At 51.8% G+C, this 17,329-nt stretch overlaps 2 protein-coding genes across 6 annotated transcripts in view; one reads left to right on the top strand and one right to left on the bottom strand.

Annotated features, from left to right (window-relative positions):
• C9H3orf70 (chromosome 9 C3orf70 homolog) overlaps positions 1–17,329 on the top strand; it is a 61,192-nt gene that overhangs the window by 40,582 nt on the left and 3,281 nt on the right. The gene's annotated exons all lie outside the window — the stretch shown is intronic.
• The window catches only part of VPS8 (VPS8 subunit of CORVET complex), a 224,996-nt gene continuing 223,950 nt past the window's right edge, over positions 16,284–17,329 (bottom strand). For all 5 annotated transcript variants that reach the window (XM_073360260.2, XM_073360261.2, XM_073360262.2 and 2 more), the window contains one exon: positions 16,284–17,236. In XM_073360260.2, the coding sequence (XP_073216361.2) occupies positions 17,087–17,236 (150 nt within the window). In that variant the 3' untranslated portion in view covers positions 16,284–17,086. The remainder of the gene's footprint in view (positions 17,237–17,329) is intronic.

Here is a 17,329-nt window from a genome sequence, read left to right as displayed (position 1 = left end):
CTGGAGGAGTGGGCCTGTGAAAGATAACCTAGGATGGGAACAGGGTCAGGTCAGGGGAGGGGATGGGGACACTTATTTTTCTCAATGGCCTAGGTTTGTGTCCTGCCCCGACCCCATTCCAGCCCCTGCTCCTATCCTTAACCTTTATTCCTTCCCTCCTCCTGTTGCTGCCACCCCCGGGTTTGCCTCATTTTCTTTTTATGAGGGACCCTGCGAGGCCGTTTTTGTTTTTCCCTCTCTTGGCCCATTAGGGGGGCTGCAGTTCTCCCGTGGCCATTGTCCCTAGTGCTGAGTTGGGTGGTGTGGTGCCAGTGGGACAGGTGCTGGAGAGAAGATCTGATCCATGCTTGCCCGTCTCCATAGGCCACGGGGCTGGCAGCGGGGTCCAATCGGGAGACGCTCCAGGGTCCACGACCCCAATCCCCACTCCGCAGAGGAATGAGATGCGCTGTTTCTTGGAGGATAGCCGTGGCTCCACAAATAGAGTGTGTCTCGCTCTTCAGCTAGAACCAATTAAGGTCCCACTCATTCTGCTTAAAAGCTCTCCTTTCCAGTTCTCTCCAAAGAGCCCAGCTGAAAGGAACTGGAGGAGGAGCAGCATTGCTGAAATCCTGAGGTAAGGGTGACGCTGGGAAAAGGGGACTACAGGGAAGTGGCCTAGGGAATCAAAGCAGCATCAGTGGTGAAGGGAAAGCTGCCACCAGCGGTTATCATTAGGGTCCCTGGGCCAGAACCCAGAGTAGAGGGTGGGCCCAGGTTCCCACCTCCCCCACATTCTACAGAGAGCCCCTTGACAGTATCTCCCATACTGGCCTGTGATGAAAGTAACTCAATAGGTTGTGACTCTTGCCACTACACTGTGAAAGGAAGGTCACATTGGGCCCTTAGTGAGTTTTTGAGGCCCCTGAATCCGCTCAGAAGCATGAGACCCACCACTCTAGGCTTGGAACTTTGTCACAGTGAGCACTTTTCCCATTCACCACTCAGCAGTGCCTTTTGGTTGAGGCTAGCTGATCAGGGAGAGGGATGGTCCCCATTGTATTCCATGGGAGGTAATGCACATGCGCCTAGAGCTGCAGGTTTAGTATAGGCCGAGCCTGAGTCAGATTATATGGGCCAGCCCTGGGTGTTTTAATGGGAGTAGAGACATACTCTAAATCAAGTCCTTTTGGCCTAATCTAGTTAACACTGGGGGATCTCTTGATTATGCCTAAAAAAAAAAAAAACCTTTGACCTTTGGCCTCCAAGCAGCATGGAAGTGATGTGTTCCTTTTGTTTGTGATTTTTAATTCCCCCTCCTGCCCTCTAGTCAACTGATGGGAGGAAGCCAAACAATGTCTTTTGCCCTCATTCATGGCCCCCAATAGTGCCTGTGTGGGTCAATGGACCATTCATGGTGGGCTGGACATACCAACTTCTGTTGATCAGCATTTCACATCTATTAATGGGTCTCTAGTGTCTGGTCACAGAAATTCACAGTACAATAGCTCAAATATTAACTTACATTAAGGGCTACAGCAGTCATAAGTGAGATTAATGCATACAGCAATTTACAAGTATTCCCTGCAGTCTAAACCCATTCTTATAATGCTAATACCTCTTTTATCAATACTAACACTCAGTTGATTCCAGCTTTGGCGTTACCAGTGTTCAATTAAGCTAGGTGGCCTGTGGCATGAGCTGGCACGTGGTCTGCCAAGATCACAGGCCCTACCTGTCTGTCCTCCGCAGGGCAAATAACTAGGATCAGTATTGCATTGCACAAGGCAGTTTGGGCACTGGAATGAGATGAGCATGTCGTCATTCCTTTCAGAGACTCTTGCGACATGATCGACTTTAGGATTAAACCAATTAGACCTGCAGTTGGGTTAAACCCATTTTAAAATAAGTAGGCTGCATTTGTCAGGGGGAACTGCAGTATCACAGCATGGTGTTATCTGTTAGCAAGCTTCCCAAAATGGGCCTCCCAGAAGGCAGCAGCAAACTGTAGGGATAGATTAAAAAAGCCACCTGAACAGAGACAGTGCTATGCTTGCATGCAAAGCGTGGCCTTGTGTCTGTGTTGCATGCAAGGTCATGCTGTGAAGAAGATGCCATTTTTTTTGTACACCAGGTACCTACAACAATGGTATCCTCTATATGTTTTCTGGTGCCAGATGGCATGGTCCTGTGGGCACAGCCAGGCAGGAAGTCATAGTTTGGGTTTACGGTGTATACGTAACTGACATGGCCCTGGGTGCCATTGGGCTAGGAAGAAAACCTTCCCTTAAACATGCTCCAAGGGCAGCGGGCCCTGCAACTTGTCAGCCAGCCACACCATGGCCAGGCACAGTAGTCCTGTGCCCCCAGCTGACTAACCGGGATGGGAAAAAACTGGTCCACACACTAGAATGTGCCCCTTCCACCTTGGGCTTGGGAAAGGCGCTGAGGGCGAGCCTATGAAGGAAAAAAAATCACAGCCCTGTGCTCCTTGGTGTTTTCCAAACTGCCTCAAGCCCCCTTGTCCCACTAGTAGCTGTAGGGGAAACCCAAGTTTCCCTGTAACTGAGCATCACGGGCACGGTGACAGAGGTGAGCCCTTGGACGCATGGAACCCTCAGAAGACAGTTCTAGCGAGAGGTGCCTGGCCCTGGGCGAAAGGCATTTGGCTCTGAGGGCAGACTGAAGTTTCTCCCTTGGCAGCATTGTGTACTGACAGCCCCTTCCTGGAGAGCCAGCCCTCCATGCTGGCCCATTCGGTCTAAAGTGAGGCTTATGCAAAACCCGCAGTGGCAGAAACCTGCAACCACCACCAGGGTAATCTGACACCATAAGAGCACCAGATATTAGGTTTAGGCTTATAGGGTAACCAGGAGCCTGACAGTGCCTGCTACTGATCCAGCCAAGAAGAGCTGGACTAGCATATGCCAGCTTGTTAGATGTCAGGGTTATAAGAGATGGAAATTACAAGAGAAGGGCAGAGGCACCATCTGACTCAGTGGGCTCCCCTAGGCTGCTAGTCAGGTACTATTGCTATGGCCACTTCTTGGGGGAGAGGGGGCGGGACATTGACAGAGGTGAGACTCTGGAAGTGTGGAAACTTCCAAAACGTGACTATGCCAGACACTTTAGGGACCAGGTTTAGTCATAAACTTTGGTAACTTTCAATGTTATGTGTCTTTGTGAGCAAGATATTGGATTCTAGTTCCACAGGGGAGGGACACTGAGCTTCCCCAAGCAACTAAAAGCATGGTGGGGAATTACTGCAGATCCCAGGCCAGGAAACCAATGCCAGAGGCCCTGAGTGAATTGTATATGCTAATTCAGACCAGGTTCAAGAAACCCAGGAGCCAAAGCAAGAGTTTGTACAAAGGGGGAAGCCTGAACTGAGTCAGAGATCCAAAATTGACATGAGACTGTATCTAAGAGGGTTTAACCCTGTTGGAAGGGTGTGGAGACCTAGAACCCGTCAGGGCTCCACCTGGACACTGGGTGACACCTGTTAACTAGTCTACACAGATGCCATGTTATGTTTATTTCTGAAATGCTTTTGTTCTAAAATAAATGCCCTGGTTCTGTGAAAGCCAGCTTGTTATTGCTGACCCTGTCACTGTCCCTGAGAGTGACCTACAGGTGCAGGACTAAGGTCAGACCTGCTGGGATAATCACAGTGAATTGCAGGGGGCCTGCACCCCTAAACTTGCAGTATGGAGGGAGAGGACAACAGGTTCTGGAGGTCTGAGCCCTAAAGGGGAGCCCCATAGAAGGTCACAGAGGGGGCTATCACAAAGCAAGTGTTGATGGACAAAGAATGCTGACACTGACATGAAGGGATCGAATAGATAGTTTGTCAGGGCTCTCAACCTGAGCAGTAAGGCTCACTGTGGAACAAGCAGCCTGACTGCCAGCATGGCTAATTAGACTGATCTAAAAATCTGGCTACGTGTTGGTTCTCTGCCAAGGAAACGGCAGATCCTGTGACTATCACTCTGAAAGAAGGCTGAATGTTTGGACAATTCACCCGAAGACCTCCTGATTCAGGACCCACTTGAAGGAGTTGACCTTTTAGTTCATGTCTCCTTTTATAAGAAGCACTCTGAGGTATAAGAGAAAGCGTTCCACTCATCGTATGACTATTTGCTTTTGCGCCTTGTTTCCCCTCGGTTATTCACAAATACAACCATGTCAGTCAGTGTTGTCTGTCCGAATCAGGACGTGGTTTCCCTCTAGGCTGGACTGGAACCATTGCAGCGCCAGCTTGACAGCACTTTGATCTAGAAGGTTTATGCTAGGGGTCCTTTCTCCTTGAAATGTTGGGCAGTCAGCACTGCACCGCTGTTAAATAAATGAGTGACCCCTGCTCCTTCCAGCAGGAGGAAGGGTAAGATGAGTTTGGCACTACTCCCATTCATTAACCTCTGCCACTGCTCTGACTTCCTACTGGGGCATGTCAGGCCTGGCCCAGCCGCCTGGCAGGGGGCAGACCGTAGACATATGCTAGGTCAGAGGTCCTCCTAGAACAGCCCCTTGGCAAACCTCACCAAACTGGTATCATGGTAGCCCTGCTCAAGGCTGCACAGAGACAGAGTGAGAGTCTCTGGCCCAAGAAGCTCAGAGTTTGAACAGACAAGACAAAGGGGAAAGTGAGGCAGGAGGAAGGGACGTGACTTGGCACTTAACAGGTCAGTGACAGAGCTGGGAACAGAACCCAGCTCTCCTGCCCCCCAAACCTGTGGTTGATCCTAGGTGTCACAGCCTTCCTGAGGAAACTGCCATCAACAAAAGGTCATTGTCTGCCAAGAGGCCCCAGCACTTGTTAGTCAGAAAAGAGTTCACGGTGGGTGTCGGGGAAGCTAGAAGAGAAGGAATGCATGTTACCAAAGGCCCCTCCCCCCACAGGGAGCAGCCGCACAATGACAAAGGCATTATGGTCTGGAGACATTTAAAGGATTTGAATAGAAACATCTTTGAAATGCCTCCACTGAAATCTATGTGATTGGACGAGCTGGCCCTTTAACACAGGGACATGGGGCCTAAAAGGGCAGCCTGCAAGTCCTTTAATCTAGAAGTAGCGGGAACTCTTTTTTCTGCTCTTTGATTTCCGGGCATCTCTGCAGCACATTAGCATACAACACTCTGCTCCCTGAACATGAAAGGGCTGGGCGCTTTCCCCACCCTGCCTGACAATTAGCAGGAGACTTATTATTCAGCTTAATGCGGGGGAAAAATACAGCCTTCATTAAAATTTTATCAGCGCTGCCTTCCCCCTTTCCTCTGTAATTTATTGCAGCTGAAAAAAACCACAAGTCATTTTCCACTTATTGTTTCTTTGTACCAAATGTCAGCCTTTGAGCAGAGGGAAAGGTCACCATTCTTATCTCCCCTTTGGGCTGGGAGCACTGGCCCAAGAGTGTCCCCCCCAGCGGTGGCTCTTCTCCCATCAGTACGCACAGCTCTGAGAAGTACCAGGTTGGGGAGTGGTTTTGCTTTTTTCTAATTGCTGCTGGGGCAGTCTTGTGAACTCAGAGACTTTTCCACATGGCTTGCAATACTTTCCTTTGGATGACACTTTGGGCTACTCGTGCCCATCCAGTGCCCAAATGTCACAACCGGGCTACCTGCAGTTACACTCAGATACAGCACTTAACACGTGTGCTAAAGCACTATACAACATACACATCAAATGTCTTCTGTTGAGAAGACAGCCTTCCTATAGTTCAGATGCCTGGAACAGGGTGACAGTTTGTGTCCATCTTCCCATTCAGCTAGAAATCATACATGTCCATTTGCATAGAGGAAGAATCCCACAGTGGAAAGTTCCTCCCATAACCCCGCAAGTGCATCCTCAGTCACAGGCTCCCAGCTACTCAGGTGTCCTTGGCAGCCGGCTGAAATCTGACCACTCATTGGGAACTGCTGATTACAGGCAAAGAGACATTTCTATCAGAGACCAGGGTCCCCTTAGGGAGCTAACAAAGAACAGGTGGGTAGGAGGGCCCCATTTTGAGGGAATTAAGGGCATAAGAGATCCCTGACTTCACCAATCAGATTGTAGCCAACAAACATGGAAGTTGGTGATGTCAGTGTCTGTAGAAAACACAGACAGCCACAGCTGGACTAAGGGGGGGTCACTGCCACCTCCCTTATAGATCACTCACAAACCAGTTAGTAGCATTTTTGATTTGTTGTGAAATAATCAAGGCATCAGTGTTTCTCTCTTTCCCGTTCACTGTAGCTCTTGGGATTGTGTTTCCAATCGCTCCCTTGTCTGTAATGCACTGTTCCTCACTCTCTCTCCCTCCATTTCCCACATCTCTCACTCTCTAGCCCAGGGATGGGGTGTCAAACACACAGTGGGCAGGCTGGATCTGGACCCCAGGACTCTCACACCTCTGGCCACAGCTGACCCTGCACATTTCATAGGCTCTGGCTGGCAGATGCCTGACTGGCAGCTCACACGGCCAAAGCTGGAATGCGCAGGGCTCAGTGTGCTACTGCCAGATTGGCCCTAGACCTCTGCACCACTCCTGCTCCTCATCAGCAGTTCTTGGAGCAGCCACTGCTACAACAGGGGCTGCTTTCCATGCCCCAGGGCTGGGTTTCTGGCTCTCGCTGCTGCTAAGCCCCAAGACACTAGGCTGTGGGGCAGGGGGATATTCCCCAGAACAGGGGCTGTCCTCAAGCCAGTAACATACCTATATAACCCAGCAGCAGGATTGGAAAAAATGGTTACTCACCTCTTGTAACTGTTGTTCTTCGAGATGTGTTGCTCATGTCGACTCCAAGTAGGTGTGCGCAGGTTGTGTGCATGGCTGCCGGAAAGTTTTCCCCTAGCAGCATCTGTGAAGTCGGCTGTGAAGCCTCCTGGAGTGGTACCTTCATGGTGCTCAATATATGAGCCTGCCAACCCAGCGCCCCCTCAGTTCCTTCTTGCCGGCTACTCCGACAGAGGGGAAGGCAGGCGGGTTTGGCATGGACATGAGCAACACATCTTGAAGAACAGTTATGAGAGGTGAGTAACCATTTTTTTCTTCTTTGAGTGATTGCTCATATCGATTCCAAGTAGGCAGCAGGGTCAGGGTTAAGGAATGCTGATTGTAGCACTGCTCTGCCGAAAGCCTTGTCATCCCTGGCGTGCCGGACAATGGTGTAGTGTGAGGTGAAGGTATGTACCGAGAACCAAATCGCTGCCCTGCAGATTTCTTGGATTGGAACCTGGGCAAGGAACGCTGCTGATGAGCCCTGGGCACTAGTGGAGTGTGCGGCAAGAACTGGGGTTGGCACCCTGGCCAGCTCACAGTGAGTGCGGATGCAGGACGTGTTCCAGGAGGATATTCTTTGAGAGGAGATCAGGAGGCCTTTCATCCGGTCCACCACCGCTACGAATAGCTGGGTCAATTTTCTGAATGGCTTAGTGCGCTTGATATAGAAAGCTAGTGCTCTTCGGACATCGAGGGAATGTAACCGCTGCTCCCGGGGACTAGCATGAGGTTTTGGGTAAAAGGTGGGTAGGAAAATGTCCTGGCTGGTGTGGAAGGCCACGTGCGGTCTGAGTTGGACCTTATCCTTGTTTAAACCACGTAAAGGTGTTCCGAGGTGAGGGCCTTTAGCTCAGAGACGCATCTCACCGACATAATGGTGACCAGAAAGCTGTCTTCCAGGAGAGATCACACCCTCACCCCACCCCCACCCTGCCCCTATTGGAACCCTCCCCAAATCCGTGCCCCAGCCCCGCCTCTTCCCCCAGCGCACCATGTTCCTCCTCCTCCCCCTAGCGCTTGCCGTGCGTAACAGCGGTTTCGCAGCACAAGCGCTGGGAGGGAGGGGGGAGAAGCAGAATGCGGCGGCGTGTACAGGGGAGGTGGTGGAGGTGAGCTGGGGCAGATCGGGGAGCTGCCGGTGGGTGCAGAGCACTCACCAATTTTCCCCCGTTGCTGCTGCCTATGGGAGAGATACAAGAGGGAGCACATGGCCAACAGTTCAAACGGGGGCCCCATGAGCCTCGAAAGGACCAGGTTAAGATCCCATGCAGGGACAGACTGACAGATCTGAGGATATAAACAGTCCAAGCCTTTGAGAAAGTGACCAACCATAGGGTTGGCGAAGACCAAGCTGCCAGACGCGCCCGGAAGGCAGAGATGGCAGCAAGGTGAACCCATATGGAGGATGCTGCCAGACCTTGCTGTTTCAGGTGTAGGAGGTACTTTAAGATGAGCAGTACTGGTGCCTGGAGGGGGTGTGTGTGGTGCTGGTCACACCAACACGAAAATCTTTTCCACTTTGCCAGATATGTGGCTCTAGTGGAGGGCTTCCTGCTGCCCAGCAGGACCTGCCTGACTTGGTCCAAGCGCAGAAGCTCCATGGGGTTCAGCCATGACGCTTCCAAACCTTGAGATGGAGGGACTGTAGGTCGGAATGACAGAGGCGACCATGGTCCTGAGTAGGTCAGGGAGGAGAGACAACGTGACCGATACATCCACAGATATCTCCAGCAGCCAGAGGTGAAAGCAAGAGCTGGTGTGCTGTACCGTGGTGGATTGGCTTCCCCAGGTGCAATTTAAAGGGCCTGCGGCTCTCAGCAGCAGCTGGAGCCCCCATCCCTTTAAATTGCTTCCAAAGCCCCGCTGCCGGAGCCCTGGGATAGCGGCGGTGGGGCTGGAGCGTTGATTTAAAGGGCCTGGGGCAGTACCAGCGGCCAAGCCCTGAGCCCTTTAAATAGTTTCTGGAGCCCCGCCGCTGCTTCCCCAGGGCTCCGGCAGGCTCCGGGGACGGTTTAAAGGACCCGGGGTTGTAGTGGCGGCTGGAGCCCTGGGGAAGGGGCAGCGGGGCTCCGGGGACGGTTTAAAGGGCCCGGGGCTCGGCCGCCGCTATTGCCCAGGGCCCTTTAAACCGCTGCCAGAGCCCCTGGCTGCCTGTTACCCCCGGGAGGGGGAAGGAGACACTTGCCGGTACAGGGGGGGCCGGGGCTGGCTCTGACCTCTCCCAGCCCCACCCCTTCCACCCAAGGCCCCGCCCCAGCCCGTCCCTAGACTTACTTTCACCCCTGCCAGCAGCGTGGTGTGCCGGTGCTGGCAAGGCCTTGCTGGAGCTATCAGAATCACCGCTGGGTTGCCGGGGAGAGCACACCCTGTGGATTTTGAGCAGGACTTTGTGCACGAGAGGGAACGGAGAGGTGTAGATCAGGCAACCGTTCCAGGGTACCAGGCATGCGTCCGTGAGGGAGCCCAGGCTGCAACCCTGGAAGGAGCAGCACGTTGGGCACTTCCTGTTGCATCAGGTGGTGAACAGGTCGACCTGGGGAAACCTTCACCTTTGGAACACTGGGTGTTTGACATCCGGTCAGAGAGACCACTCATGTGTGTGGAAGGACCTGCTGAGACAGTCCACCAGCTTGTTCCGAATTCCTGGGAGAAAGGACGCTTCCAGGTGAATGGAGTGGGCTACGCAGAACTCCCATAGCTGGAGGGCCTCCTGGTATGGGGGGGAGGAACAGGCTCCCTCTTGCTTGTTGATGTAAAACATGGCTGAAGTGTTCTCTGTTAGAACTGCTATGCAGCGACCTTGCAGTTGGGCCTGGAAGGCTTGGCAAGCAAGGCGCACCACCATTAGCTCCCTGACATCGTTCTGTGAGCACAGGCCCAGTGTCTGAAGGTTCCCCAGATGTGCCCCCCACCTCATAGCTGATGCGTCCATAACCAGGGACAAGGAAGGCTGTGGAAGGGGACTCCTCCGCACTCTGCTCGGGGGTTGAGCCACCAGCGAAGGGAGGAGAGGACCTGTCCCGGCAATGTGACCACCGAATTCAAGTTGGCACGCCGCAGGCGGTAGACTGAGGTGAGCCATGCCTGCAATGGCCTGACCTAGAGTCTGGCGTGCCAGGTCACGAATGTGCAGGATGCCATGAGGCTGAGGAGATTCAAGCACCCTCTTGCTCTTGGAGTTGGGAATTGCTGAAGTCCTTGAATGATATCTGTGATAGCTTGGAAAAGGAACTCCAGTAGGAGGGCCCAAGCCTGAATGGAGTCTAGCGCTGTCCCAATTAATTCTGTCCTCTGGGTCTATTCTAGGGTCGACTTCTCCATGTTGAGGAGGAGACCCAGCCATTTGAACATACACCTGACCAGGTGGAGTTGGGACTGCACCTGCGCCCTGGTGCGGCTCCTGAGCAGCCAATCGTCTAAGTGGGGTATTCTTGCACCTGCCGTCGATGGAGGAAGGCAGCCATGACCGACATGCACTTGGTGAACACTCGGGGGGCTGCTTAGAGGCCGAATGGAAGGGCCGTGAACTGGTAATGTTCATGGTTGACCACAAAGCGCAGGAAACACCTGTGTGCCAGATGAATCGCTATGTGGAAGTACGCGTCCTTCATGTCGAGGGCGGAGTACCAGTCTCCCGGATCCAGGGAGGGGATAATAGTGTCTAGGGAGACCATGCAGAACTTCAACTTTACCATGAACTTGTTGAGCCCACACAGGTCTAGGATGGGTCTGAGACCAATGTTCCCTCTAATTTCTGACACGCCGTGTGCACAAAAAATTTCTTCTGTGCAAACTGTTGTGCTTCTGTGCAAATTTTTGTGCATGCGGTGTTTCACCGTGTGTGCGGGGCTTAGGATCTGTGTGCGTGCGCACATGTGCAAAGCTTAGAGGGAACAGTGTCGAGACCCCGTTAGCCTTAGGGATTAGGAAGTATCGGGAGTAGAATCCCTTGCCCCTTAGCTCCTGCGGAACCCCCTCCACCTCCTGGATGAGGAGTTGCTTGTGAGAGGGACGGGGACAGGGGGTGGGAGGGTGGCCTGGAACAGCATTGGAGAGAGTATCCTGCTTCCACTGTGCGAAGGACCCAGCCGTCCAAGGTTATTTAGGACCATGCATGGTGGAAGTGGGATAAACGATTCAAAAAGGGCGGGGAAGGATCCAGGGATAAGTCTGGTACGCCATCCTCAAATGTCCCTTCAAAAGGCCTGCTTGGAACCTGATGATGGTTTGGTCAGGGACCTGGCCTTGTCCTGACGGGGGTTGGAAGGCTTCCTTCTGTTGCTCCGTCCCCTCCACCTGTAAAAGTCCTGCCTTGGTCGAGGAGGGTAGGAGCACTGTTGTGGCTGCTGGGACTTTAAGTGCTTCCGCTGGGTTGCTGGGGAGTGCATACCCAAGGACTTCATGGTTGCCGTCGAGTCCTCTATGTAGCCTAGAGTCAGTCTGTTCTGCAAACAAGCCCACCCCATCAAAGAGCAGGTTCTGCATAATCTGTTAAACCTCTGGCAGTAGGCCCGAGGTTTGTAGCCGGGGGGTGCGCCTCATGGCGACTCCTGAGGACAAGGTGCGTTCCGCCAAGACTGCAGTGTCCAGTGAGGCCTGTAAAAAGGTCCATGCCACTGCCTTGCCCTCTTTTACAATGGCCCCAAACTCCTCCCTGGACTCACATGGCACAAGCTCCTTGAACTTGAGCATCAAGTTCCAGGAGTTGAAGTTATATCGGCTGATTGGCAATCCTGAGCTGGAGCCCCCCCATGGAGTACACCTTGAGGCCAAACAAGTCCAGTCGCTTGGCCTCTTTGGATTTGGGTGCAAGGGCCTGCTGCCCCTGCCTCTGTTTCTCATTCACGGCCGCAGCCACCAGAGAGCAGGGCTGCGGATGCGTGAAGAGATATTTGTACCCCTTAGAGGGCAGGAAGTACTTGCACTCTACACCCTTGACTGTAGGGGGAATGGAGGCTGGTGTCTGCCAGATGGTCTTGGCACTGGCCTGAATAGTTTTGATGAGGAGCAGGGCAACCCACGACTGACCTTCTGGGGACAAAATGTCTACCACCAGGTCCTCTGATTCCACCACGTACTCAGCCCACAGGCCCATGTTGCACGCAGCCCTATGCAGAAGGTCCTGGTGGGCGCGGTTGTCTGTGGGGTGTGGCCCAGATTTGGAGGTGCCTGCGATGGCCTCGTCAGGAGAGGAAGATGAAGAGGGCAAGCGGGGGAGACTGACCACTTCCGTCTCAGGAACTTGAGTTGGAATCAGTTCCGGGGGGGATAGGGTGGGGTGGGGGGAGGGCGAGGGGGAAGTGGGGGCACGGTGCCTCCTCCGCATCCCTAGGGGTGGGCCGACTGTGGAGGCCTCCAGCACCCTCGGTTCAGAGGTGGCCGACCGGGAACCTTTAGACTGCACACCCTGGGTCAGGTGGTATGCCCATGGAATCCAGAATGGCCACAGACTTGGCCCCTGACAGTGCACTGGCCATGGCCTGACTGGTGCCGGTCCCACTCCGAGTACCTAGACACCGTCTCCGACCCCAAGGAACGGGATCGGGACCACGAGGGCCAGGGCGGCGCCGAGCAGAGCTGAGCCAGGGAGCGGTGCTGAGAAGCTGGAGAGCGGTGCTGCATAGCTGGGGAGCGGTGACATGACCTGGAGCTATGCCAGGATGTCGAGTGGCGCCGGGACCGGTGCTGGGTCTGGGACCTTCTCCTTTAAGGTGACCGGCGTGCAGATCAGCGCTGCGATCGGGAGCACAGGAGCAATCTGGAGTGGTGCCGCGAGTTTGATCGGTGCTGCAAATACGACTGGTGCAGTGACGGGGAGCAGTGCCAGGACTCGACCAACTGTGCTGTCTGCTGGATCTTCGCAGGCTTGCCTTGAGACAGTGCCATATGCTACGGTACCGGAGGCTTGGCATGGATCAGAGGAGACCTCAGTGCTGTCATGGTGATGAGGTCCCTCGGGGCTGCAAAGGTGTCCGGGGTGGACGGCAGCTGAACTTCCTCAATGCTGTGGGTCGGGGAGTCCAATAGCATCGGACTTGATGGCTCCCCTTGTGGAGCTGAAATCGATGGTGCTGCGTCCACAGGCCTGGCTCTGGGCGCTCCTTTTTGGGACGCACCACATTGGCTGGCTCTGGGTGGGGGGGGTCTCTGGGACGGAGAGCCACTCTTCTCTTGCTTCCGGTGCTGCTTTGGCGCTGGGGAGTGGGAGCGGTGCTGGGTCGATGCTGCTGGTTTCGGTGCAAGGGAGCAGCGGTGCCACAGGTCTTGGCCATAGTGGGGGGACTGTGCATTGAAGAACTCCGTGCTGGGTCCTGCCACGCCGAAGGAGGCTGGGATTTAAGTGCCGCCTCCATAAGGAGGTGCTTAAGGCAAAAGTCATGCTCCTTTTTGGTCTTAGGACAAAACCCCTTGCAAATCTTCCACCTATCGGCTTGGTGAGCCTTTCCCAGACACTTCAGACAAGAGTTGTGGGGGTCGCCCATTGGCATGGGCTTGAAGCAGGACTTTGCAGGGCTTGAATCCTGGAGACTTGGGCATGAAAGCCTCTCAAGGAAAAGCGGTTGGGACGGAGGGTAAACCCCCAGCCCAACTGCTACTAACTACAACAAAAATAAACTAAAATAATTAAAGAAAAAATAAGAACTACTCTAAGAACGACTATAAAACAAGCTAGGGAAACGTGGAGAACTTGCTAAGCAAGACGCCACAGTTCCAACGACCGTCGCAGATGGTAAGAAGGAACTGAGGAGGTGCTGGGTCAGCAGGGTCATATATGGAGCAAAGGCGCCACTCCAGGGGGCTCCACACAGACCCGATGGATGCTGCTAGGGGAAAACTTTCCAGCAGCCATGCACGCAACGCATGCACACCTACTTGGAATCGATATGAGCAATCACTCGAAGACATGCATCTGACGAAGTGGGTATTCACTCACGAAAGCTTACGCTCCAATACATCTGTTAGTCTATAAGATGCCACAGGACTCTTTGCCACTTTTACAGATCCAGACTAACACGGCTACCCCTCTGCTACTTGACACTCGAAGAAGAACTCCCTTTCCACAGGGCTTCACCGCCACATGCAACATGTGCAGAATCCAGCAGCATATGCCCTAAATGCAGCCTGATCACCGTGCACCCACCTGGCACAACTACAGGCAGCCAGCACAAAGTGATGGTTTGGGTAAAGGCCTCTTTCAGTAATAGTATGGAGGTAGAGGCAATGTGTGGGTGGTCCATGGATTTTACTAAGGCTGGTATTGTCTAAGTGGCAGCGTTTATATGGTCATGGTGTAATACCCTGTGTCCCTCAGCTGGGGAAGGGAAGCACTTTATAAATACAATTCTACCAAACTACCAGTTCAGGTCCAGCCCCCTGGGCTGGTCAATGTCCTATGTACACTGAGCTGGGGCTTTATATCCTGCAGTATCTTTCAGTGCTGGCCCAGTCAGTGCAGCAGTTAGTCTGATTTGTGTAAAAACTCCAGCCATTCATCTGGGGACCTCCACAATAATTCACGCCACCCACCCTGTTCCAAGTGCAGGGTTGGGGCCCATGCTGTAGAACACGGTCGGAGGGTTTGTTTAACGGCTGGGAGTTCCATGTCGAATCAAACATTTGCTGGGATACTAAAAATACTGTAAAGTTTAACAAAACCAGGGGAGGCATTACAAATTATGACAGGGGTTCACAAAAACAAAATCCACTCTTGCTACCCGTGGAAATGGACAGCCTTAGCAGAGAGATCTGCCTGGAGCATGAACTGACCACTTGCTTCTAGTGCACACCCTCCAGGAGAAGAATCCAGTGCCACAGGGGTGATGGTCAGGTGCCTGCAGTGTTACCGCCTGAGAATTACTTTTCTTGTGGATACATAGGAGGTCAATCCTCAACACTGTCAAGTCATCAACTCATCTGCACTACAACCCTCTTTCCCAGAGAACTTGGGAGGAGGGGCTGTTCTAGATCCTTATGTGGGAAAGGAAGAAAATATTGAAAACTCAAATTCCATCCTTTTTTGGACTAACTCATGTCCAGACCACTCTGAGTAAAAAGGGGGAGGGGAATAAACATGTAGACCATTGCCTTAGGAGCAACCACCATAATGGCTGTGACACTCTATACCTCAGAGGAGCGCCCTGTAACCCCCATATTCCTCATTTATATACAATTGTGATCTTGCATATAAAGCAGGCCATGTAAGGTATCGGGGAAAGGTTATGATCTGCTGAAAGTCACTGTTCTGTCTAAATATGCATATCATTAGTACATATGAAGTGACGAGATTGTGTTTTATGTTGGTCAGTAACACATACTGTAAATTAGGGAATCAGCCAGATATTAGCTCCCAGAGACAACAGCAAGGAAAGTAACCAACGCCCAGGTGGGGTGTGAAACAACCATTGTCCAGCAAGGGAGTTACAATTCAATGACTCACCTGCATAAGGCCACACCAGAGGAATTGCTCAACCTTGCCTGGGGACTCAGCAATGCCACCAGACATTCCTGGACTTGTGTTCTCCAAGCACATGGACTAAGGGTATAAAACAAAACACAATGCCCCATGCTTGGTCTTTCTCCTTCCCACACCTACGCTGCAAGCAAAAGGACACTCAGAAGACTGAAGACTCCAACAGAGGAGACTGGCCCAGGTTTCAAGGGTGAAACCAGTGTTCTATGAACTGCAATATCCAGTGGGGTGAGAAAAACTGCTTAATCTAGATGTTGCCTGGTCTAATAGGGTTGAGAGTTTAGACTGCATGCTTATATTTTCTTTTGGTAACCACTGACTTTTTGCCTATGACTTATATTCACTTAAAATCTATCTTTTGTAGTCAATAAATTTGTTTAACTGTTTATCTTTACCAGTGAGTTTGCCAGAAGCGTTTGGTAAGGGTTTTGCTCAGGTTTACAAAGGCTGGTATATATCCACTTTCCATCGATGAAGTGCTGAACCAATTAATAAATTTGCACTGTTCATCTTGAGCAGTGCAGGGCAGTATATTCCTGAGGTACAAGGCTGGGAGCTGGAGGGATTCGGCTGGTGCCTTTTGCTGTGTGATTCATGAGTAGCTCTGGGAGCATTCATGCAATCTAGCTGGGTGAGGAGCTTCACATGCTGTAGTGCTGAGTGATAACAGTGCCTAGAGGGGCTTAATGCTTCTCACTAGCAAATCATTGTGAGAGACAGACCAGGCTGGAGAGTTATGGGGGCACAGGGGTCCCACAGTCCCAGGCTGCACCCCAGGGATTCCGTCACAATGGCCATATACATTTACTTTATATTTCCTTCCACCCAATTGGAAACAGAAAAATGTTTGTGGAACCCACTAGAACAGCGACTAGCTCATATGCATAAGCTTGACTTAGTGGTTTGTGGCTGCCAAGTTTGCTGAATGGTAAATTGCTACATTTCTCTTGCTCCTAGAATTCCTGATTAATGGCACTTAGGAGAAGAGGAACTCTCTCACAGAGCTGCATCTATCACAGTAACCCCTCCACCAGCTCCTAGAGCACAGTTTAAATACAGACATTTACCAGGACTGAAGGGTTTAAAGGCAGGGCATTTTTATTAGAGAATGTAGTTTCACAGGAGCATTGCACACAAGTTTGTTTACTTACAAATATATGCTCTTTTGCAGTTTCAGCTCCTTTCAAGTGCTGAGTGTGTTTCATGCAGTCATACCACCCACTTTGCTTATAATCCAGGAGATCCTGAGGGGGTTAGTGATTTGTCAAAAAGATTATTTTTACTAATACTAAATTTAAACTCAAATAAATTAGTTATTTCCCTTATAATGTTGATGAGGCATTTTGAGAAATGCTGAGTTTGGATATGTGACATGTTCTGTATTCCCTTGGTCAATCTGTCTAAGGAATAAAAATGAACATATTATAGGTTCCAATTATTTGGATAAGCTTTGGCTGCAGACACAGTCACCTTGGGGTTAGTACAGATGCTTCAACTTCCTGTGTTTGGCTCGAGTGAAGTACATGGAATTGACAGCACAGTTTATAGCTTTCAGTGCATCCCACTGGACAAGAACTCTAACAGTGATCTCTGTGATGTTCCTTCTGTTTTGTCAGAAGAAACAGAGGAAAATAAGCCAGCAGAGAAACTACTACAGATTCCACATGGTTACAAACCCAGTAAAGCCATCTGACACAAAGTGACATGTCACAAAGGATTTTGGGAAGAATATGATGGCAATGGGCAGCAAATCCAGCCTAGTAGGGCAGGCCCCATAGCCAATAAACTCACGCTCCGGGATCGATGGTAGGAGCCTTCTCAGAATGTTCTTATGTAACCATGGAAGGACTGCACCCATGATCTGGCAAGGGGAGGGCTACTCTTCTGTCAGTGGAGGGGGAGTGAGATGCAGCTGGAAATTCTCATTCTGGAAGACACTGTTCAGTGCAGGGTCACCCTGAGAGACATTGAGGAGCCCATGTTTTTCACCACCATGAGTTCGAGACAATTCTGTCAGGAGAGCTAACTGCAAGACAAAAAGAAATACACCACTAAATACACAGAGGCCTGAGCAATCTTTAGGGAAGCATTTATTTTAAAGGGTGTGTGAGCGCACGGA

This window comes from Lepidochelys kempii, chromosome 9 (genome assembly GCF_965140285.1).
Source record: "Lepidochelys kempii isolate rLepKem1 chromosome 9, rLepKem1.hap1, whole genome shotgun sequence".
NCBI lineage: Eukaryota > Metazoa > Chordata > Testudines > Cheloniidae > Lepidochelys > Lepidochelys kempii.
The sequence above is the reverse complement of the archived record's forward strand: the minus strand, read 5'-3'. Positions and strand labels throughout refer to the sequence as shown.